General features: G+C 39.8%; 1 protein-coding gene across 1 annotated transcript in view; it reads left to right on the top strand.

Annotated features, from left to right (window-relative positions):
• The window catches only part of BLNK (B cell linker), a 102,341-nt gene that overhangs the window by 21,568 nt on the left and 56,713 nt on the right, over positions 1–24,060 (top strand). Inside the window, exon 3 of the mRNA XM_082486466.1 lies at positions 9,523–9,569. Within this exon, the coding sequence (XP_082342592.1) occupies positions 9,523–9,569 (47 nt within the window). The remainder of the gene's footprint in view (positions 1–9,522; positions 9,570–24,060) is intronic.

Genomic DNA, 24,060 nt, shown 5'->3' on the forward strand with positions numbered 1-24,060 from the left:
CGCCCACCTGCCGGTGACAGCATGGAGGAGGCGGAAGCAGCACAGCACCCAGAGAATACACCTCTCCAGGAGGTTTAAAGCAGCTGTGAAGAACATAGCTTCAGCGAGAGATTTCACACAAACCCAGACAATGAAAGAGGCTGCTGCCAGGGACAGGGGTGGGTCTCCTCACCAATGATTTTCTTCCCCCCACCTCTTCTGCCCAGAAGCTTCCCATGGTTCAAAGGAAGGCCCTTGGTTCAACTCGCAAAAGGGTCAGAGAAGCACCAGAGTCAGCACAGGGATGGGAGGCATTCTTCCGTGACCGGAGTCGAGGTAGAAGAGAGGGAGCAGGACTGGCCCCTTTGGCACCCACAAGCCACTGGGACATTCAGGTGCCTCATACAGTGTCCTCCCAGCTCTGGCTGGCAGCACCTTGCTGGCATCAGGGAGCGAGCACCAGAAGGGCTCTGTGCTAGCTGTGTTTTATCAAACACCACCCCCCTCCCATCCCCCCCAGAATAAGATATGAAGTAATTAAAATAAATCTTGCTCAGGTTATCTAGGGGCAAGAGACTCTGTCAGAGGTAGGGAGGATCCTGGAAGAGCCCCCATACTCCCACCTCAGCAAGAGCCTGGTACACAGGCCACAGTGGAGAGGTCTGCTCACTTTAGGATATACCAGGTAGAACGGCTTATTTAGGCAGGAAAAGATGAAGCAGAAAGAAGTTGCACATAACCACATGGCCAAGGGGGAGTCTTGTTTTCACAACAGTGTTGTTTTAATAAGCTAGACGTAGAGGGGCACCACTTGGCTCAAATCACCTGCGTGCAGTTATTGGAGGGGGACTTGGGTAGCTGGAAGCAGCAGCTGGCCTCAGACATGGCTCAGCCCCGTCGAAGGGCAAGATTATTAAAAGAAGCTGACAGTGTAAGTCCTGTTAGATGTCACAATTAAAGTGTGTCCAGAACTGGTCAACAGCCTAGTGCACTCCCACCTTGGGCTGAGCCCTGAGGAAAATTCAATTCTTGAAGCACCAGTTCTGCTTCCAGCAGAGTCCCACGCTGAGGACATTTCTGCAGCATGTCCCGTTTCTTGGACATTTCAGGTCACTGGTATCTTGACTACAGACTAGAAATATTTTCCAGGCCATTAATTCTTAGATGTGGCCAAAAGTGGAACTTCTGACACTTCAATATTTCCTTTTGTTCTGAATCAGAATGAATAGTTGCAAGTTTCCCGCAAAAATAAAGTGTTTTGGAACCACTAAAGCAGTAGCATTGAGGTGCCTCATTTCGGCCTTCTACCTTGTATTAAAAACATCAACATAAATTCATTCAACTTTGCCAAAATTCTTTATATGTTCTTAATCATTGATGAAGTGAAAGGAGCCCTGCAAAACAATCTGGTTTAATTGATGAAGCGTTTTTAAAGATAAACGGTTCTGCTAGAAGACTTTCAGCTGGCTCTTCCAAATTCTCTTTTCTCAAAAAAAAAAAAAAATTAAAAAAAAAAAAAAAAAAAGAAATCAGACTTCCTAATCTTGCAGCCCACATCAGCAGCAGGCTTTGCTGGTTTTTACCAAGGCTAAATTTCTAGTGTTTGTAGTTGTCATTTCTGTATGTGGTGACTCGCTTCCTTTTTCAAACACTAAAACCCATTTTAATTTGCTTAAGCATATAGCAGTGCATTATTCTAATAATATAGGAAGTGGTTTTATTTTCTGTGTTCCAGTAAGCGTCTTTTCAATAAGGACATGTAAATATAGACCTCAGTCCACAGAGCATTATGCTGTCAGTGAGGAAGACAGTCTAATTTTTGAAAGAACCTTGTAAACCTCTCATCTTTCCATCAGGTCAGCCCAAGACTAATGGGGATGCCCACGTTCTAGGAAAATAACATGAACTTTCCCATTTCATGTGCTAAAGAGACAGATTTATATTGCAGATCAACATAAATGTCTTAGACCAAGGCTAATTCTGCAGCCAGCTTTCAGGGAAGGGACCATTCATTCGGCATGTGAGATTGAATACGACAGGATCAAAAAAAGTCTTGGACAGCCAAGTGTGAGCGAGCGGCTCCTGGGGTATAGAACAGGCTGGAAACCCCAGGTCATAAACAAATAAATCATCGGCAAACCCACTCATAGCATATATGAGAACAAAGGATCAAGTAGTTTAATCTTTTATTGGAGCTCTTTCAAAGCAAAACTGGTTAACCTTAAATGTGTGCACCTTAGATATTAATGCAAAAGGCAGTTTCTTCAACGTAACATAAGCCACAGGGATTCACTGAGCTACTGTTTTAGGAAATTATCTTTCTCTCGACAAAAAAACAAGTTTCTAACATCTCAACAGTTAAATAAATGTGGCAGGGTATGCAGTACAGTCTCCTCAGCCTTGGACTTCTGGCAAAACCATCCGGTAGTTCAATGCATATTAAACCAAATAAAATAATTAAAAAAAAAAAAAAATCTTGGTTTACACTTGAAATGATAGAGCAGCAATACTACAAACAGATCTCCACCATGGTGTTAAATTAATCCCGATTGTCCTAAAAAAAAGCAAACTACTCTACTGTTCCTACCAGCGTGATCTCAAACTCCCATAACATGCTGAGCACAGCTCTTCGTAACACAACATTAGATGAGCAGTTTTGTTTAACTAAAACCATGCCCAAGGACAACATAGCAGCACCACTTCCTGATGGCTGACAAATCCACAGTGGACCAAGAAATTCATGCCCAACAGTCCTATTTATACCAGGCATTTCCTGAATATATTCCCTCGCTACTAACACTGCTACCAACACAACTTCATTCCTACTACGTGAGGTCTTATATAAACCAAATGCAGAGACGGCTGCTGTGAAATCCTAGAGATATCGTGTGCATCAACAATTCTGGCACTACGAGCACGACTTATCCTTATGCTTTCACTACTTTGGAAAAGCATCAGTGCCCAAGCAGTAAGGAGAAGCCCCTGTGAGCGAGCACAGACAAAACCAGAGTAACTCTGTACATAGCAATTGGCCTCGCGTCATTGCAACTGCTCTCACACTCAGATCTGAAAGGTCAAAAGTATGTTAGAACTGTTAAGCACCCGCAGTGGATTACCAGCTTCAGGACAGATAGAACTGCATCACCCAGCTCTGGCTGGCACAACCGTTAACAACTAATGTCCTCACAGAGCAGCTCTGCAACCAACAGGATTGCTGCTCGTCTCCGCTCTCACGTTAAAGCAAGAGGCTCACCTATCTGAAACAACGGCAGCTGTTTCTTATACCACTTCTATAACTGTGACTTTAGTTTCATTGCAGAATATCAACATTTGTGTTCAACAAACATGATTCACCATGTTTTGAAAGTAACAGAGGTGGAACGATAAGAGGCAGCATAGCATGATTCACCTCAGCCTTGAAACTGCAGGGAGCTATGTTTCACTAGAATTATGCTACCAACATTTTTTACCTCCGAGATATTTGCAACAGTTATTATGAACTGAGAAGACTGTAACACAAGCATTTACAACCAAAAATCAGTCAATATAGTTTGACAATTCTTGCCACAAACTGCCAACCTTGAAAAAGAAGCTAAGATTTTTTAAAAAAAAATATTAATTTTGCCCACCTGTAATTACACTTTCACTGAAGCACATTCCCATTCCTTCTTCCTGTCTGTCTTCACTCAACCTTCTGTTGCTGATCTCTTTTCTTTTATTATCTGTAAGATAGATTTGAATGGTGCTTTTAAATTTTCCTGGGTTCATTTTAAATTGCGTGCTTTGACTATAGATATGGCACCCCAAGCCATATTTAAAAATTATTTTTGAAATAATTAATATTTCGTTTTTGCATAACTTTGCTCTTTTTTCCCCTCTTTCTTAGTAGTTTATCTATTATGTATATAATAGTACTGGAGGCAAAGCTAAATTAAAGCCTCATTGGGGTAGGTAGCACACAGAGTTTTAGCAAGGGTTTTTTTCTTCAAAGACACTAAAACCAGAATAAGCTAGCCAAAATGTAGAAGAAAATAGAAAAGAAAAATATTTTTTAAAATGCTATTTGAATAAAATTATGAATGGTACATGAGGATATCAACTACGGCTCAGCAAAACAGCTCAGCACAGACCCCAGCAAATGAACATATCCACTTGCCTTCAGTGGGAATGATTTAAGCACATGCCTATATGCTCTATTGATTCAGACCCCACGTGTCTTGCCTGAATTCATGTGAGATCTCAGTTTTGGCCATAAAGTCCTGCATCCCCTCCCAGAGAAGCTTACACTTATGAGTAATGCCATACCCGAGACATGCATCCCAACTCTGAAGCCTGACTTCTCCTGTTTATTCATAACAGGTCTAATATCCGAACAATTTCCTCAGTGACCCTGCTGAAACTCTTTAACCCTTATCCTCAGCTTTTTGGATGAGAATATCTTAATCCTAACATGCCTTCCAGCCTTTTCCTCTCTAATGAGACCGTTCATCAGGATGACACTTCCCTAGCAGGAGTCCCTGCATTCATAAAGATGAACAGCCACCACCAACTTGCTTTACACGAGCGAGATATTACTAAAAGAAGCAAGATTTAATTTAAAAGGCTCTGTAACACAAAGAAACGGGATTTGAATTAGGCTGAAGTACAGGAAATTGCAATTTCGGTATGCAATATAGTTACAACCTGTTAATCTGCTATGCAAACTTGTCTCGCTATAAAGCCACTTTGCACATGAAATGCTCTTGCTACCACTAGATGTCAGTTTTACACACTTTAAAATGGATAAATACCTGAAAAATAGTAATTCTCCATTCACAATAGAAACATATTTCTTTATTAGGCCATTATTTCTGGACTGACCTTTAATTTTAAGTATTCCACATTTTATTTACCACCTTCTCTTCTGCTTTTCTCCTGCTGTGGGGCACAGTTCTCCTTCATCTAAGAAAAAAAAAAAAAAAAAAAAAAAAAAACAAACAACGACCTAAAAAGTTTCCACTATGCATTTATTCCATGATTTACTCAGTCTGAGACACTGACACTTTTTGCCAGGTATCACTGGCAAAAATCTATAGCTCAGGTTGTATTTCTAGAGGATAGCACTGACATCTTACTCTTATTCCATAAGGATATTTTTATATTCCGTAAGGACATATTTACTAAGAAATGCCGTACCTTCTCTAATTACACATAGTCTACTATGACACTTAATAGAGAATATCATTAACATGTATTATTACAATTGTATGATTTTTTCAGATTTTTTACTTGTATTGACTGCCTAAACGTAAACATTTTTATTTACACTCCAAATTTCTGTCTCTCAGAAACAAAAAATATAGCTGTAGATTCCTCCTAATCCTGGCTTCTTGCAGGTCTTTTTGTCAATACCAAACAGATTCCATAAACATAACCAGGTCTTAACATAAAGAAGTTGATGATACTGAATATAGAGCTTTTGTAATATATTATGCATTTACTTTGCCATAACAACATGAAATTGTTTTACATCAAATAAATCTGGGTCTTTACCTTCCCCCCCAAAAAATCAAGAAAATTGGGAGGAAGTCAAATTCATTACACTATGTAGTATTCAAATATATATCTATATAAGGAATATATGTATTTTTATCTATATACAGACACACACACAAAAAGCAAGAAACTTATTTCACAGCAAACCTCTCCAAACTGGTCCATTCTCAGAACGGGCTGAGTTACAAAATGTAACTCAGCATTACCGTACGATCGTGACAAGACTGTCGCCTTACATGCAGCTTTACTGCTCAGATATACAGCTTACCTAGCAGCACAGTATCTTTGTTTACCATAAAGTCAAGGGAATCCCCTCATGCTCATTCACATCAAGGTTTGACCTTTTCAGGCTCCTACTGGTCCTTCGGAGCTCTCCTAGATTGTTCAGGTATTTTATTTGCACCTGCAGCCATAACCGTCTTATACAGATACTTACCTACAAGGAGGGGCTGAAAAGGAATGAAGGGGAAAGAGATGTGCTATATGAACTTCATAATATAGTCAAAAAGACCGTATTGTACAATCAACTATATATATCAACAACCTTCTTCAAAGACATCTAAAAACTTTTTTGGGGCAATAACTCTATTAAAATATCCCTTAGCACATCCTCAGCGAGGAACTGTGAAAGCATGACAAAAAAACCTCCAAAGCAAAACTAGAGGCCAAAACACGTCAGGTCCCTGTGACTTCCGACAGCCCTGTTTGTGACTTAGAAGCCTTCCTTAGAGAAGTGCTAAACCTGGGGCCGGTGAAGCCGCCATATATGCTACACACTGTGTTACATCGGTTTATCCCACGTAAGAGCCACATTCCCTTTACCTTCCTACCACACTCAGTTTGTTCCAACTGGGACTCCACTTGCATGCTGCCAACCCCTTATCCACCTACCAGTCACCCCCTACACGTCCTCAAGTCCACAAAATGTCGTCAGTCCCACCCAGCCAAAGCACATAAGCCCCACGGACACGTGCTGGCCACTTGTGAAGCACACACACAGAACTAGAGCACCTCAGACACACCAGCTCACCCTGTGTGTTCTGCACAGTCCACGCGCATGAGTCAGTCTAAACTTTTCCAGACAAAAATGCATAACCTCTACTTACGGCTCTGCAGCTCCAGATTGTACAGAAATTTAGCTTCTCTTTGCTTTTGATGTAAGGCTTCCCCTTCCTCAGCACCCATGCTGGCAAGCAGCTACAGCAGGATAGGCTCTGAGCCAAGACATGCCTCTGCAAGTAAAGGAGTGAGAGACACACCTCAAACACTTGCACCGCTACAGCACTTCTCCCCTTCCACGATGCTATCTGCAGAGCAAGGCTGGCTGCTTGATTTGCAAGCTAAGAGTTTTGGTTACGCATAGCTACTGAGAAAGTTGATGTCAGGTAAATGAAGCAGCCAGCAGAAAAGAGGAAATCAATAGCAGGTTTCAAGAGAGCATAATTTTTATAAGCTTTCTAAATTGCACTTTAACATGAAACTGTAAATACAAAAAAAAAAAAAAAAACAACAAACACTCCAATCTGTCCCTTTAGTTCCTCATTGTATATTCAGCAACTCAAATCCCTCCAGGAGAGAAACTACTTTAACCTCTTCTTTATCACACATATTCATTTGCAATATATTCCATTCATGCCAACATGAATCGCTAACGATGTATATCATAAGCAACAGGAGCAATGGATAATTAAAACCTGGAAGAATTAGTCATCTTCATACAGAAGCTACCATGTAATTTCAAAACTGTTGAGTTTGCAAGATATTTTTGTACTCTTTCCTAAGACCAGAGTTTTGTTGCTAAAATGCAGCAGCAGCTCGTAGTTGCAATCAATGGTTCGATTTACTGCAAAAAAAAAATAACATACAAAGTAAGAAAAGACAGCTTTCAGCTGGACCCATAGGTGCCAATCTCCTCAAACTTCAGGGAGGCTCATGGCTTAATCCCATATTGAAGGCCATTTCGGGGAGGAGGAAAAAAAAAATCAAGTTAAAACTTGCTACATAAAACATTCACCAGTATAGGAAGTGCTTAGATCCACAGCTTCCTCCTCTACCAAGCTCAATTGCTAGTTAGAAAAAAAAAAAGTGCTTGATCTGAGTGTACACACAGCACTTGCCTGTACGGAAAGAGCTACTTACGGCAGAGCGCTGCTTAAGCGGCACATTCCAGCAAACATCAGCTTGGAAGGGCAGAGAGAATTACACAAGCTATTTGGCTGCAATCACCAAGCAATTATATCTCAGCAATCTTAATACACACGAGTAAAAGTTTAAAAATTCTATTTTGCAAAGAAACGGAGAGTGAACAAAAACCAAATCCTCACAACAAAAAACACATCTGATTCCTCCTCTCATTCAGAAGGTGCAATAACAGGGGGGGAAATGGCCCTAATATTGCTGGTCATCGATCTGCAGAGGCAATTTGGTGAGTCATCGTTACAGCTGACAAAGTCTCAACGAGCCCAGATGGCCCTGTATGTCAATCAGGCAGCTTAATATAGTTTTAAATTTCTTCAGGAATTTGGTGCTTTCTAGATCTGCTAGATCATCTGCTTATTACCGTATACACTACATGTAGATATGCAGCTGCTTTTTGTTACAGTATAATTACAGGCTAAGTATTAAATGTACGGGGTTCTCTAGTGTCTGAAATGGCATATTTTCACAACAAATATATCAAAGAAATGCAGAGATTCACTTGAATTTAAATATAGACTGAGGAAATATGTATTCTCTGAGATCTTACATGTTCTCCACTTGATCTCCTTGTCTCATACCCTTGTTATTAGTGTCTCATTTTGCATGCTTGATACAAACTCATCTATCATCCTGATGACACGGTGAGACAAAAGGCAAAACAGCTTGGAATGGGACTGATGGCTGGGGGGTTATTCAGAAAAACAGATAGAGCTGGGCAAACATCAGTCGTATTGCAATGACCTCAGTATTACTGAAGTGACTGGAAAGTAGCTGTTTCAGAGATTTCACATCCATTATAGGTGTGCCTAGGAAGTCTCGGTAAAGAAGAGAATTAATTTCCTTTTCCTGACACAATAGAAAGAGAGTTAGAATTGCATCTATTAAATGGATGTGTTTTCAGCCTGACCTATCCCCTCTTGAAATTTATACGCTGAGAAAGAGGGCATTTTAACATTAGCAGGTTTCTGCACTGAAACCATGCAATCACACATTTGGTCTGGGTACAATCCAGAGATTTTACTGGAAATTTTGCACACAAGCAAATCCATAGATTAAAATTGGTTTAATTGAGACTAGCTTAAGACTCTGACTCAAAAAGTTCAGCTGCAAGCTGCGCGCTAGCTTATCAGAAGTATTTCTGCTGCTTTAGTGCAGTGCATGGACTCTTTGGCACGTTGAGGTAAAAGGTATATGGAGCTGCACCAACGAGTGAAATGATTTAGCTAAACTCTTTCCAGTACCTGAATTAGATTGCGCAGCACTAGAATGGGCACTGTATGTGCCAAGGTGGAACACTAAAGGTTCTATTTCTTTTTCATCCCCCATTTTTCATGGGTTCAGGAGTCGCATAGAAGTCTAGCACAACAACACACCAAACTGGGACTTAATAGTCTCCCAACCCCTGTTAAAGTAATCTTCCACTCAGGCATTGTTATACTAATCTGCTCATTTCAGAAAAAAAAAAAAAAATTCTGTGGTGGAGCTGGAGAGAGACCATATAAAATGGCTCACTTATCACTTTTTGAATGACTCATTAACTAGCATAATTTAATCTGCCACATGCCCGGTTAAATTCCAGTTTAACAACGTAGTGTGTGCTACCAGCTTTCCAGAAATGTTACAACAGGCCAGTAATAAAAAGTTAAACATTAACCAAGATGAGACAACAATATAGCTACAAAACTAAAAACTATTTTTTAGGTCTTTACTTAGTTCACTATTAAAAATGTCATGTAATTCACTTAATGGATTGGTCATGATTAAATTGATCTTTATTTAAACTACAAAACCTATTTTCTCTTTTTTCAGAATGTATCAGATTACGAGCTGAGCCGATTCAAAATAATGCACCAGCCGTAAGTTTCTCATTATTCTCTTCTTCCCCATTAAATGACTAATACTCTGTTGTACTCTGACAGTTTCTCTGTTAATAAATAAGGAAAAATGAGAACTGAAACCTCCTGCTCATGTGAAGGGCATTAATTGATGGGGGTGGAACTTCCTCAGGATTAGGACCCTGGAAGGTTTACAAGAACTGTGGTTCAGATCAGCTGACAAGAAAGTCTTTTCTGCACCAGTTGCTGGGTGATAGTCTTCCTCGGAGCAGACAAGGACAACCTTAATATTAGGAAAAGTACAAATACAACTTCTTCCAGAATATAAAAGCTCTTTATTTGTATAGTGTATGAGGCCAGATTTTCAGAATGGGTTCATTTGCTGCTTAGGGATGAATTTAAGTGATCAGATTAACAAAGTGCTGTGTTGAAAGTGATTTAAATAAAATTTAAATAGACTACTGAATAAGCAAATACAGGTATAACAGTTAGGAAATACCTTCGTGTAATATGTGACAAATCAAGTTCATTTAGAAGGATATCCTTAATGTTAAAGTATATTAATTCTCTTGTATTACTGCACAGAAATGATATTAGGGAGTTTTCTCTATGAGCCAACGAAACCAAGAAGAGTTCATGCTAATATGGAGCGAGTTGCTCTACTTCATCTAATGGTTGTCATTCCATGTAGCATATTTTTCCCCTAGCTGGGAAAACATTATATCTAGTTACAAAACCAGAATTGTTTTTCGAATCCCACTTTATTGGTAAGAAAGCGGAGGAACTTGGAGGCGTTTTTACCCGTTAAAATCCTACTCCTACTGATAAGAACTTGATGAGAGCATTGTTAGTATTCTTCTGGGTTTGTTTTAATAATTAACTGGATGAATAAGGAGAATATCAAAGGACTTTCTTGCAAAGTAATTAAGTCTCATGGGACAACATTTTGAGAGAAAATGTAGAGAGCATGAATACAAAGTTAACCTCTGTTCCTGTGATATACATGACTCTGATCTACTACAATATTGGGGCAAATGGGAATCTACTGAACTGAGGCCAAGAGGTGCACTTCTACTGATGTGGGCATTCAAGCTTTGGATTCTGAAATTGTATATTGGAATAACAAAGGTGTTTTGTAATATGAATTCTGTTGTCAAGTATAAAACAAAAGACCGGAGTAGATCAAGTCCAAAGTAATAAAACTCCTGAAATGCACAGTGTGGCTGTCACATCCCTAACACCAAGTTTCACTCTAAAATCTGTTGCTCTTACATCTTACCGCTTGCTATTGCAAAAACTACCTGAGTTTCCAGCACTCGATCGGTTTACATGTTTTAGCTGGGAAAGGTCGACATTGATCCACCTAAGCCAGATGAGTAGGCCTGCTCAAGCCTGTTCATCCAGCAGGTAATCCCCAATGGACCAAGACACTAAGGATAGAGAAACAGAAAAATATTAATCACCAGACAAGGGGAGAATAAAATCCTGTGTTTCTCCTGGTCATGGCCGGTGCTTCAGGTCTCTGCCTGTTATGAAAGTTTCTTCAGGAGGCTTCATTAGGCAGAAGTTAGGTCCCCTAACGTGCCACCATCAAAACCTCTTTGCCTTTCCCATTTTAGTTCTCACTAATGCAACACTTGGTGATCTTCTTTTTCGTAAGAAAGATTTTGAGTCTAGAAGGCTATAAATGCTCTGTGAAATAAAACACACAGTTATTCTACATTCTGCTAGGAAATCCCATCACAGATGTACCAGGAGCAATCTGCAGCCATGCATGGGTATACTTCCCTGCTTTCTGCACCAAATACCTCCACTAACTCAATGGAAGGCTCTTTTTCCTCTAGTCAATGCTATGCCTGTTCTCTAAGGCGGAACAGCTAACAGGTGCAAAAAAGACAAAATGTTTACTCTGGGAAGAGTTTATCCTAGCAATTCTGTTTTGATACTCTGAAATAAACTTTTTTTTTGCACTACACTCTTCATGAAGACTCTTATATTCTATTATTTCAATTAGCATTGGCTTTGACGGCCTAATGACAGCCTGATGTAAAGTAGTTCTCATCAACACTTAAAGCCACAGGTCTACCTAGATTGCTTCTGGGCAGCTGCTAATTGAAATTATCAAGGCGCAATCTGTACTAGTGCCCTGTCCTATCTGTGAAATGCAATAATGAAAGATTCCCTCCCCACTTCCCAAAACAATAACAGAGAGAGGTGCTGCTTTCAAACACAGGACAGCAGAGTACCGAGGCACTAGTCCAGACCCTCTCAGGAGCTGGCTGCCAGGGTTGTGCAACAAACTGCTCTCACGGGTTTATCTGTTTTCAACAGTCCTGACATCATGTCGAAACCTTGAGCTTTGCTTAGGGCCCTTCCTCCCGCAGAAACACCATTGTATTTTTCGCTCCACACAGCAGACTCGGTTGTTACACTCCCACCCTGAAAGCCTGGAGTCTCCCAAAACAAGTCCGCTCTCAAGAATGGCAGTCCACCAGCACTTTCCAGATACTTCCCACTGGAGAGGTCTCAAACATCCCATGACTACAGTCCTGGGCTCATTTATTCAGTGTCAAAATTCATGCCAGGAAGAACACTATATAGAATATCACACTACATTCAGGAGCACTCTTTAAGAGACTGCAGATATCAAAATCAACCTCATACCAGAGATACTTCAGAATACTGGAACTGGAGTGCTTTCCAAGCATGCTGTCTTGCTATCTTTATTCAACATTTTAAGAAGCAGTGCAAATAAGATTGGTATTTATAACTGTATTCAGCAAAACTGGCATATAAGCTGTAACTCAATTATAAACACCCGTAATTTGGAAGCACATCTTGAGAAAGAAATGTAATGACAGTCCAATCACCTCAGTGTAGATAGTCCAAGACTTATAGTATCAGGTGTTTATGCAGAAGTTGTTTCACAATGCTTTCAGCTTACTCGAGTTTCACTTTCCCAGGGACCGTGAAATTAAAAGGCCTTCTTTATAGCTAATGTGATTAGAAATTCTTCCCAAATCAAACTCAGAATAAACTTTGCTCTCAACTCATGAGCTCTGGAGTCTGTCTCCCAAAATCAGGACTGGAATCTTTCATCACAAAATCAGTGCTCTCTATCACGTGTGCAAATTCAGAAGCGTGTTCTGGCTGTGTCGGATTGCCAGGTAAATGAGAAACCTTCACCTGCAAATCAGATATAAGACGTCAAGTCTTGGAGTTTACCATTTGTATATAGCAACATGCAGTTATGGAAGATCCTGAGTAATAAGGGAACTGTGATAAGGAACACATAATTATAAACTTTGTTTAATTATGGTGTGGACGGCACTTAATCTTTCCTTGAAATAAACATCTACCAATCTTCACTGCTGTGAAAAATGTTACTAGTTTATTTTACCAGGATTTTATAGTATATATAAATATACTGTATATATATATAAAAATACATATATATACAGAAAAATTTGCTATTCATAAATCAAGTAAGTGTTCTGTAATTAGGTTTGATTTCTAGATTAGTTTCTAACGTTTTTTTTCATTTGTTCATAATTTGTAATAACTCCAGACTGAAATTTTTCATCCTTGCCTTCCACTCAAAGGAGATGTCTTTCCTGAGGCATCTGAATAAATTCTCAATTGTAAGACATGTAACACCTCAGGCAAGTAGCTTTGTAACGCTGAGATGTTCCACTTGAAATGTCTGCACTTGCGTAATTCAAACTGCAAGAACTAGAAACATTACACATTAACTCCTTTTTCGTCCTCCCCCCTCCACTCACATTTTTTCTTTTCTTTCTTCATTAAGGAAGGTAAACAACCTAATGTGGAAAACTCACTTTTCACCTTTTTCACAGCTGTCAACATTTAAATCCAGGGACAAATTCTCCATACACCAGGTGCAGAGGCCTGGATCCCCTCTTAGCCCCTTTGCAGCGGGGTTAGGAGAGAGTTCGGAGGGCAAAATCTTTTGGAGTGATGGTGTCCACTAATCACTAAACCTGGAATTTGTAAATGTGGATTTGAGACCTTGCTCTGCATAAGCAAACTCAGTTAAATTATTTTAGCGTTCCCTGCTTCCTTTTCCACCTGCAGTGTGGAAACAGTAAAATTTCCCTATCTCACAGGGGTGCTATAATGGAAAGGCATCAGGAATTGTGATGTCTCTACTTAAAATTGTAAGGAAAACTGTACAGCTGCACTGCAGGTGAAAGCTCTAACTTGCCTGCCAAGGTCCCGTTCACCAGCTGCGATGCCACATCTGGCCAAGCAGCGGCCAACACTGCCATCGCTGCAGCTGCCAGACAGACCGCTCTGCTGCCAGGGGCCACCCCAGGCTTGTAGGAAACAAAAGAGGACAATGGGTCAAAGGGCAAACAGGCCTCTGCTGGCAAAAATTAATTCTAGTCTACTCTTGACAGAGATTTACAACCATCTTTTCTCAACAATTTTGTCAAACGCTTCAGTGCATTTTAATACGTTGTCCATGCTTCTAGCGAGAATCATTGTCTCAAGCACTTGCATGTGTAACGCACTTTCTTCTGTTACATTTTTACTCCTCATGAAAAAGACAAGAAAATTGAAGCCATTAACATTAAAACAATAGTCAAAAGTAAGAATAAAACAAAAGAGAAGTCAAGAAATAAAATAGTAGGCTTCTCAGGCTACGATGAGATTCAAATTTCACACGTAGAGAATTTGCTAATCCTGTTTGGAGGGGGGATTACATAGGCATTATTATTAAATTTATTCTTAGTTAAGAAATGTAGGGTGTGCAACATGATACTTTCAGTTTCACTTTGAAATATTTTGATGTCTTGCTCCTGTATTTTTATTTCAGTGGATTACATTGTCTAACCAAAGACAAATCCTAATAAAAATACTGATAAAATCAATGAGAATTAGTCTGTTTCCTTAAGAAATAATAAAGACAAAGAGCTTTTGCTGTCTCTTTAAGCAAGATGCAGCAGTACAGAAATCTTCTCACAATCTGCATTTGGACTTGCCTCACTCCAGAGAAAACTCCAAGACGAAAAAGCAAAGGTGGTAGATGACTTCTACCCCAACACTTAGTAAGCACGAAAGGTTTTCCCCTATCTCTTGGGATAAACCATAATGGATATTTAATTACCCTATATCCTTTATATACCAGTGCTGACTCAGGTTGATTGTTTTATGTCTAAATATATAGATTGAGTTCCTTACTTTCCTTCATTTTCGATGTAGCTTAAATGCCACTTTAAAAATCTCCACTTACTCCCAAAACTGGAAAAGGCCAGGGCTGCAAATCCAGAAGATACCTCTTCATACAGTGACCTCCCAATAAAAATTATACCTAAAAGAGACCAAAAGAGGGTTTCAGTACATAACCACTCTAGTGTCACAGAAACATACTACAGGACACTACCTTCGTAGCTATATACACTCCCAAAGGGAAAAAAAAAAGTATCTGAATTTTACTTTAAATCACATTTTTATGTATTATTTACTCATTTTTAGCATAGAAAGGCTACGACAAAAGTCTACTCAGGCATCAAATATTGACAGAGTCAACCATTGCCTGCTGCTTAGGATTAATTCTGGGCATTCTCCTGTTCACAGGAGGATCTAGGAAATATTTGCTCAGCCAAGCAACACCATCTTGCCTCCTTTTACAGCAGCAGAGAATATTACACTCCTGCAACAGAAAGGGGGCAACAGACACTTGCATTACAGCAGTTTCTCTTGCATCCTGCCATGAGCAATTGAGACTTTTGCGATGACAGAGGTTACTTGAGAAGGAAGAAAGATACCCTCACAGCTCAGGAGCATATCGTGTTCCAAGTTCTTCTAGGAAGCTCACTTCTGCTCTTCTAACTAGACTGTTCGCTGTGCTATCTTGGATCTAAAGCCAGGTAAAACTGGTATTCTGAAATAATTTTTGAAGTGTTTTGCCAAAGCTTAACAATGAAAGAATGGAAAGATGACAATGTTAACCGCCTTGTGGCACCACCATAGACCGCATGGATTTGAACCTGAGACCACAGTTTAATCACAGCACCTTCTCCATCTCAGCTCCATGTCTAAAGAAGTACCTAGTCAGGCGAACAGAGGCAGATACATTTCAATACTATGAATCTATAACTGGGCATTTTTCTTAGTACTAAGGAAATCCAATGCAATCTTCTAACCAAAATCTGCCATATTTTTGAGATTTGCCAAAAATTTATGATAGTCTATGGCAAAATACACTGTTCACTATTTAAGTCCAATAACATTTGATACTTGTCCACAGCTAAACAGTGAATTTGTAAGTTGTGCAGTGTTTTATGTTGAAAATAATGCATAAAGAAAATTGTACAAGGGAGAAACTATTTCTGTACATCACATTCTCCCACAACTGCAACCACACAGAAGACATTTTCAAGCAAACCATCTTTCTAAACTGGACAGGGAGATGCAAGGTGGAATTACATTAATGGTGTTCGTGGTGGGATGAAAACCAGACCCAATATAGAAGCCATTCAAACAGCAATATGTTCAGCTGAAGAGCAATGTATACCACCTTATGTTCAGTCCTGTGCAGTATGGCTTTTAGATCATGAGTGACTCGCCTCCTGTCCGCCCACCATCTGCTTATAGTTCACAGTTAAGACAAACTCAGTGATGCAGTACTTGGGCAACAGCCTGAGCTGTCTTGCAGCATCCCTTAAGATTCTAAATGAAGGATATTTTAAGCAAACCCAATGTCTAAAAAGCCCCTACTTCAGTGGCCTTTCTCACTAAACAATTTCTTCAACTGCAGTTGTATAAAGATACTAAACAAAGTTGACAGGAAATAACCATGTTGACAAGCCTGCCTCTGTTACCAAAAATAAAGCTGTAGCTAGAAACTACATTTGGCAGAGGTTACAGAGAGAAAACAGACACCTGTATACAAGAATCATTGGACATCACCAGAGGCTGTAAATAAAACAGCATTCAGTCTTTGAAAAAGTTACTACTCTAAAAAGTTGAAAATATACAAAAATACCCAAGTTTGTATTTTCTGATCAAGTCCCGATACCCAGATATTTGCTGTGATCTTATTACTTTCCAAGTGGCAATGGTGGTGGTTCAGACACTACCATGCTACAGTATTGCAGCTGTGGTTAAAGTGGAAACTAACTTGGCAATGTTTTAGTTCTTGTGGTTCTGTGGACTACATATTCCTTCCCCCAGCCTAAGTAGAAAGAATATACAACAAAAGGCTTTCTTTATGCACATCCTACCGTTAGACTAAATTATCACTATTGCAATGATGAGGAATGCCTTACGGTTACAGATATATTGTCAGAGTTGGAGGGTTTTTTTTCCATTTTAATGAAAATTGCAGGCGGGAACTCCAATAAAATAAAAGAATTTTGTCCTTTTCCCCATCCTTTCTGACTGAAAAAAATCCCATTCTCAAACAGTTGAAATACCAGTTGATATTATCTGGAAGTCACCAAAGAACTAATAGGATATGACGACTTCTTGATGCCTATGATGAAAACCAGTTTCAAGTTGTTTGAGTATCTTCCATAGCACATTTCATCCTCCCTATCCCAGTCAGGAAAATACAGAGAGAGCTGCAGAGGTTGCAGTCTTAGCTGGCTTATGTCTGTATAGATAATATATAAATCAGTACAAGCTTAGAACTGTCTCCAGAGTCTCCTGCTCTTCTTCAGCCCCATGATTTTCCATTATTCTCCGTTCTGGAGCCTGTTCAGGACAACTTCTAAATTAGAAAATTTCAGAATTAGTCAATCTTGCCCAATCTCCTTTCATGGTACCCTACCATGCTCAGCCATCTATGGAAGGCCATTTTGGGGGGAAGGGGGCGTTAACAGTATGGTTATAGAAGTGTTTCTTTAATATTGGAAACACTATGCTCATTTTTAGGGACATTAAGCAAGATAAATCGCAGACTCTTTTTACTAACAGTGTGACAAACTAGATGTCTAGATATGATGATACTAGATGTCTATTAACCCTCTTTGAAGAGCAAGAGTGGATCAGCCTCTGAGAAAAAAAGCATATGATGGTCCAGCTGTAGGGAGGGCCAGTCAGCTTAATCTCATTAAGTTTTAGTGAAAGTAGAAACATTTGTCTTTGTTAGTACTCTAGACAAGCCTAAATAGCCAAAGAATACCAGTCGTGGAGCAACTCAAGTTGGGTACCAAAAATCAAAGAAACAAGTCACCTTTTTGAGACACGGACCCGAATGACCAGTTTGTGTTCGCACGCAAAACCAGAAGCAGAACCAGAAATGGAAGCTGTTGCCCAGATCACAAACCGGTTCTTCACCATCCATCGTATGTCTGGACAGGATCTTTTTCCTCCCCCCCGTCAGTTGATGTGCTTTCCTTTTTTCTATTACATGGCTGTGCTCAGACCACAGAGAAGAGGTTGTTGTAGTTTCGATTCACTGGTCTTTCTTCCCTTTTAGAAAATCATATTCGGTAGTCAGAAAGTGCTGCACCTGGGACTCAAAACTCAGAAGAAAATAACTTCTGGCTCATTCAAGCAATGAAGTGTGAAGGACTATTAATTTATAATCTCATTTTAGCAGAATTCCACATGTGTCCCAGCTCAAGCACACACTGGGCAGAAAACAGAGCAGATGTCTTGGCTCATTTTGCTCCAAGGCTCCAAACTGGAGTCCTCTCAGTTTATGAAAGAAATACAATATTTAATTTACAGCGCGTTATCAAACACGTATTTATGCTCTCTGCAGGAGAGACATTTCATTCTTCTCGCTTTAGACCAGCCTCTGTGAAAACAAGTGAAAGTATAACCTCTTTTTGCTTTTGTATAAGTATGCAGAGCTTCATTCATTAGTTCATACGTTTGTGCTGTGATGGCAGATGGTCTGTGCAGTATTTCTAAGATAATCAAGGAAAGCATGAAACCCTTTCATTCAGACTTTCTCAAATTCAGAAACGAGAAGAGAACAGGCAAACGGTTGAGATAAGATGCAAACCATGAAAACTGCAGTGCTTAAAAAAGGGGTCAGTTGGACAAGCAGGGTAGAGAAGTGACAGGATGAGCTGCAAGGAGAAGTTCAGGGACTGCGGCAGGAGGGCCTGTTGCAGCTGCAAGCCAGACAGTTGGTGCTGTAGCAACCGGTCACTTGAAACAGCCTCAGGAGAGGCTGTTCAGCGCAGCTGGCCTGGCAAAAGATGAAGTGCGGCTGGTAGGAATGCCACAGCAGCCCTCCGTGCAACAGAATTCAAGACCTGAAACCCAACAGCCTGCATAGCTACAGGTGGCAAGCCATAGCTTTAATATATTTGCCAAAAATATATATTTCAAAGATTTGCCCCAAACAAACATAGAAATTGCATTCAGCATGCAAATAAATACCTGTTTACTACCACCTTCCTCATAAACTCCCTTTCCAAGAGCAACACCAGTATGAGGTGTTACACCTTAGTAACACCACGGGCACTGGCATGATGGTACTTGTGCGTATCTACTAATGGGTGGTATTAACACCCATCATCATGAATCAGAGCATCAGAGAGCCGCTCTGGACAGATCATCCGTAATCACCTAAAGACAGACAGTATCATAATGCACATATTTATGCAATCAAGATTCACAGGCAACCTCCATGCTAGCTTTCTCCAATTTTCAGCGCTTCGGAGCATCTGTACACTTGCGGCGGGTGCAGCATAGGGACTGAGGAGCTAGCACCAAGCACAGGAGCTGCTCAGCTGCCAGAAGCAGGAAAGTTGCACTACTGGATGCTGCACGTGATCTGAAATGTCTTGTCTCAAGGTGCAGCTCCGTTAAATTTTGTTCCAGAGGCTGCTCGGTTGTCACAGCTCTGGCACCGTGCACCACCACACAGTGTAAACACACTTTGACTTTACAATCTCGATGTTTGTTTACAATTCTTAGAAGTAAAATTTAGATATGCTCTGAATTCTTGAAGAGGTGAAGTGTTTTCTGGCCAGACTATGGCCAATCTCTTGCCACGCTAACAGCAGTGTAACTGCAGCTTTCCTGCAGCACGTCACAGTTTAGGACCGCTCAGACCACCTCTCACAGCTTATTTTATCAGCCTTCTGGAGGACAGAGAGATGACAGGACATTCTCCGGAGCAGGGAGGCAATTCAGTCTCCTTGCCCAAAGCTGTCTTTGTCTGGGCTGAGATTGCTGTTAAAAATTATAATGGAACAGCATTGCCTGATTTGTTTCAAAAAATATTTTATTTTATTCTTCCACAAGCCATGCCTGATTTTTCAAAGTCTGACAGTCTCCTTCTGTCCCTAATAGTCAAGAGCTCTGAGGGGAAAAAAAGAAATTTTATGTATTTTACAGTTCTTATTCTAGCTTTCCTGTTTTCCATTCTCTTCCTCCAACTGCCATTGCACATTTTAGGTACTCTCCAATGATATCCTTGACAGAGCATTAAGTCTCAGTTTCTTCTTCACAGTTCTGGCACTTCAGTTTCCCCAGACACCTGCTACCACAGCTCTGTCATTTCTCCTATTTAGTTCCTCACTGCCCGGTTTCATGGCTTTTTATTATTTTACAAAGCTCTCAGAATACAGACAATAATCTAAAAATACCATACCATTTCAGTTAATTTGCCTTACTTCCATAAAAGTAATCAGATCCTTTTCTAAATCCCTGATCTGGCTGATACAATTAATTACCTCTATCAGTATATATCTTCCTTACTCATTCCTCTGACTTCAAGCAATAATGTTCTGAAGAAATACAAGGGAATATAAGGCGTATCCATGCTGTTCCTTTAATGAATAGATAATACAGTTCAAGATCACAGAAGTAAAAGGATTGTTTGCGTTGCTTGAAATGTCAGCATGAACTCTCAGCTATATTCCTTCTATGATTACTGGTACAAATAATGTTTAACGAATTATTCATAACTAGATGGGTTTTGTCCGCACATAGATTTAAATATACTCTGAAAAAAAAATTGCAAAGTCAAGTATTTCCTGTCATTATTTTGTCGTTTTAAAGAAAGAAAAGTACAAATCACATGTACGGTCTTCAGGTATTCTCTACTAGTGAGTCCCTCTCCAGGGATTTATTGAAAATTACAGGTAAAGCCAAAATTTCAACTATTTCAGCTTTTAACCAAAGCAGTACTAAACATGAATGATATACTTACATCACATGGTACTTCACTGCTTTTTAGCCTTAAAAAAAAGTGGGGGGAGGGAAGCAGCTCTAAAAAAACACTGAAAAATAACAGATGTAGCTAATTTCAGATCACAGACCAGAGCCCTTACAGATGACATCTTTCTAGCAATACTTCTCTACCATCATCAAGGCAAATATAGTATCAGATCCTCTGTTAACGACAATGAATAATGGGAATGAATTCTTCAGGATTAAAGATCTAAATAGTCCAGAACCAGACTAAGTCAAAACCAGCATATCAGTGTATGTCTATATCTATCACGCACCTTGCAGAGTCCACAGAATAGAACATCAGTTTCTGGGAAAAACACACTTTCTATACAGATTTGAAGTGTTGTTCATTCACAACCGATGCACCGAGAACCTTTTGAACCACAGCCTCATGGCATGGCTCCAGCAGATACCTGGGCAGTCAGAGAATTTATTCTATACCAAGCTCAAAATTTTGCCCCTTTATTATGGCATTTCTTTCTACTATAATATTCTTGAGTATTGACTTACTTAAATCTAAAGTAAAGCAATCCTGCGTCAGATCAAAGGTCTAATTGATGTGACATTAGCCAGCATCAGGTGCCTAAGGAAGAAGATAAGAAGGAGGCAAATGGGTGTGGGTGGGTGCCTCTGTACGCATGCGTGTGAACAGTACGTCATAGCTGAGCTGATATAACCCCCCAAAGGCACCATGCTGAAACAAATAAATTTACACTTTGAACTTTGATTCAGGAAAGTGTTGGTGGTATCAGTTCCACCAGGAATAAAAATAGTGGTAGGAATCTATCATTTCTTTAGAAGCTCATGATACTTTGAGGAGTCTTTTCCATAAAAGGGGAAATTCTCCTGTGAACAGAATGATGAAAGTTAACAAACCTTGAGGAAGGCTTAAGCTTGAAAGAAATCACAACCGTTAAGAAAGAGATACCTTAAAAACCAATAATATCTCCCTGGAAGACTCTGTTGCATGACTGTTGTCTTCCCATTTGCTAACTAACATCAACATTTTACAGCAAAAGCCATACAAAGAGTATATCCCTTGTCAACAGTTTCAAATTACAAATAGTGCATAGCAGTCTAGTCTTCCTTCATCAGTCTGTTTATAAACATACATACTCCTGAGTCAAAATTATTGTGGCAATAACAAACAGGACAATTTCAAACGTATAACATAACCCCAGGCAGACACGGAGAAGGTTTAAGCACCCAAGTCCATGCTGTAGATGTTGGTAGTAGCCACTGGTCTCCAGAAGTGAAAAATCTCCTATGACTATCATCTATATATATTATTTCTAAACTACCAGTCAGAAACTTTCTTTAATCCCCAAATATTTTATATTTTAATTTCCTCAATCCAGTAAACTTCTTCTTGGTCCCTGTTAAACAACATATAATGAAAAGGGACAATTGTTTATAAGACTACTATTTGCTACTGCAATTCAATGAATATTCAAATTTACATATATCTGTTTCTTTACATGGAGACTTCGATCAAATTTTCTTTCTTCTTTCACTTCTCCCCAAGTTCTCTTTATATTTCAGATCTGAAGGGGTGACCAAAAAAAGCAGAAACAGTTATTCTGAAACCCAGTGTGTGCTACTAAACGTAGGGTGTTTTTTCTCCTGATTCTAAGAGCAGAAAGATGCAGGCTCTTATGACCACAAACTTATGAAATAACTCTTAAATACTGTACTACAGCAATAAACGCTTCAAATTAGGATACATAAAAATAATAACATAATCTGATATAGTGTGGCACTCGTATTCATCTGCTACAGTTTTGCGGTCCTAATGCAATTGAAGTTACCAACTGTGTAAACATGATATTTGCAACAATTCACAAAATTTTCAATCTTAGACAACAGAAAAAATTCATGGCTATAGTTACAAGTCTGAGCAATTTTTCTCCACAGAAGAGGGTATTCCATGAAACTCTTTATCTCATTTCACAGCCATATAGCACCTTTGGTCATAAAATGTTATCCTGTTATTATTTTGAATAGTAGTTTGCTACTTTTTTTTTTGCTACTTTTTTGATTAATAAGATAATAAGTTCTATCTTTAGAAAGTTTCCCCATCTCCTTGATCACCCACCGTCTTTTTTTGAAGGCGGTATTTGAAATCCACTATATTTTGGGGTGAGAAAGACTTTTGGAGCTTTTTCTGTTCAGTGACATTTCTGCTCCCAGAACATAGTGTTAGGCAATTCCAGTTCTCCAAGAAACAGAAGAAAGCAGTCTTAAGAAGATGGAAACATATGAAAACAGAAAAGGCTACAGATAAAATTATTTTTCCTGTTCCTAAGCAGGAGCAGGAAAATGCTCAGACAGCAATTATTATGGTCAGTGAAGCAGTTCAGATTACCAAATTGTGCTAGAGAAAAGATGCACCAACCATTTTCCTTGGCTGTATCTCAGCGCAGGAAAGAAGTGGTTTAAAAACTATTGGGTTTTCAGCATTTGCCAGGTACTGAAGGCATCATGATATGTGTAAATAGTATCAGCGCTATATAAAAATAACCTCGTTTTAAGACATCCCTTTCTTTTGAAATTTGAAAACCGTGCAACCTTTGGTCTGCGTGAGTACACACGGTGATTTTGTCAGCAGGGACACAAACGTATTTAGATGATTCAATATCCAGGTCTGGGTTCTGACTGATGCTCAGTAGGCACACGCAGAAAGGAAGGACGCAGGCTTCTCCTCCCCCATCCTCCTCTGCCCCGTGCAAGTCTCATTCTCCGTGCCAGGGCCAAATAACCCACCCTGCTAAAGCTCCCCCACTAAGGCTCTTGGGTACCCTCCAGGGCAAGTCCACAGCCCACACAGGAGAGCAGACCGCAGCACAGGGGAGCAAACTTGTCAAAGACCGACCCCAGTTGCAGCAAGAGATGAGGAGGAAGGACAGCGGGGATATAAGCCCCGGAGAAAAGTCAGAAACAAAATGGTTTGCTAGACTGCAAAGGAGCCCGTGCCCCTAGGCCCTCCCTTCCGTGGTTTGGATCAGAGCTAGGTTAAAGCTGGCCAGTTACGAGTATCTCTGTTGCAGTCGCTCTTGACTGCTGGAAGGGGATAAGGTTTGCAGACCGAGCAGCGGCACTCTTCTTCAGAGTCACTGTAGCTGTCGGTTGGCCCCAACACAAGTCGCTGCCTCCAAGGCAATCTGACCTCAAATGCTTTCAGTTTAAAATCAAATAATTAGTCTGTCTGAAGGAGCAAATTTTGCGTTTCTGTGTGCATGTGGAACAGATGACAGTAAAACTGAAAAGCAGAAGTGAAGCTTTTTACACAGTGGGTTTGTCCCCAGAGAAATAAAACACATTTTCTCCACAGGTGCTAAAATGA

Source organism: Vanellus vanellus, assembly GCF_965231255.1.
Source record: "Vanellus vanellus genome assembly, chromosome: 7".
NCBI lineage: Eukaryota > Metazoa > Chordata > Aves > Charadriiformes > Charadriidae > Vanellus > Vanellus vanellus.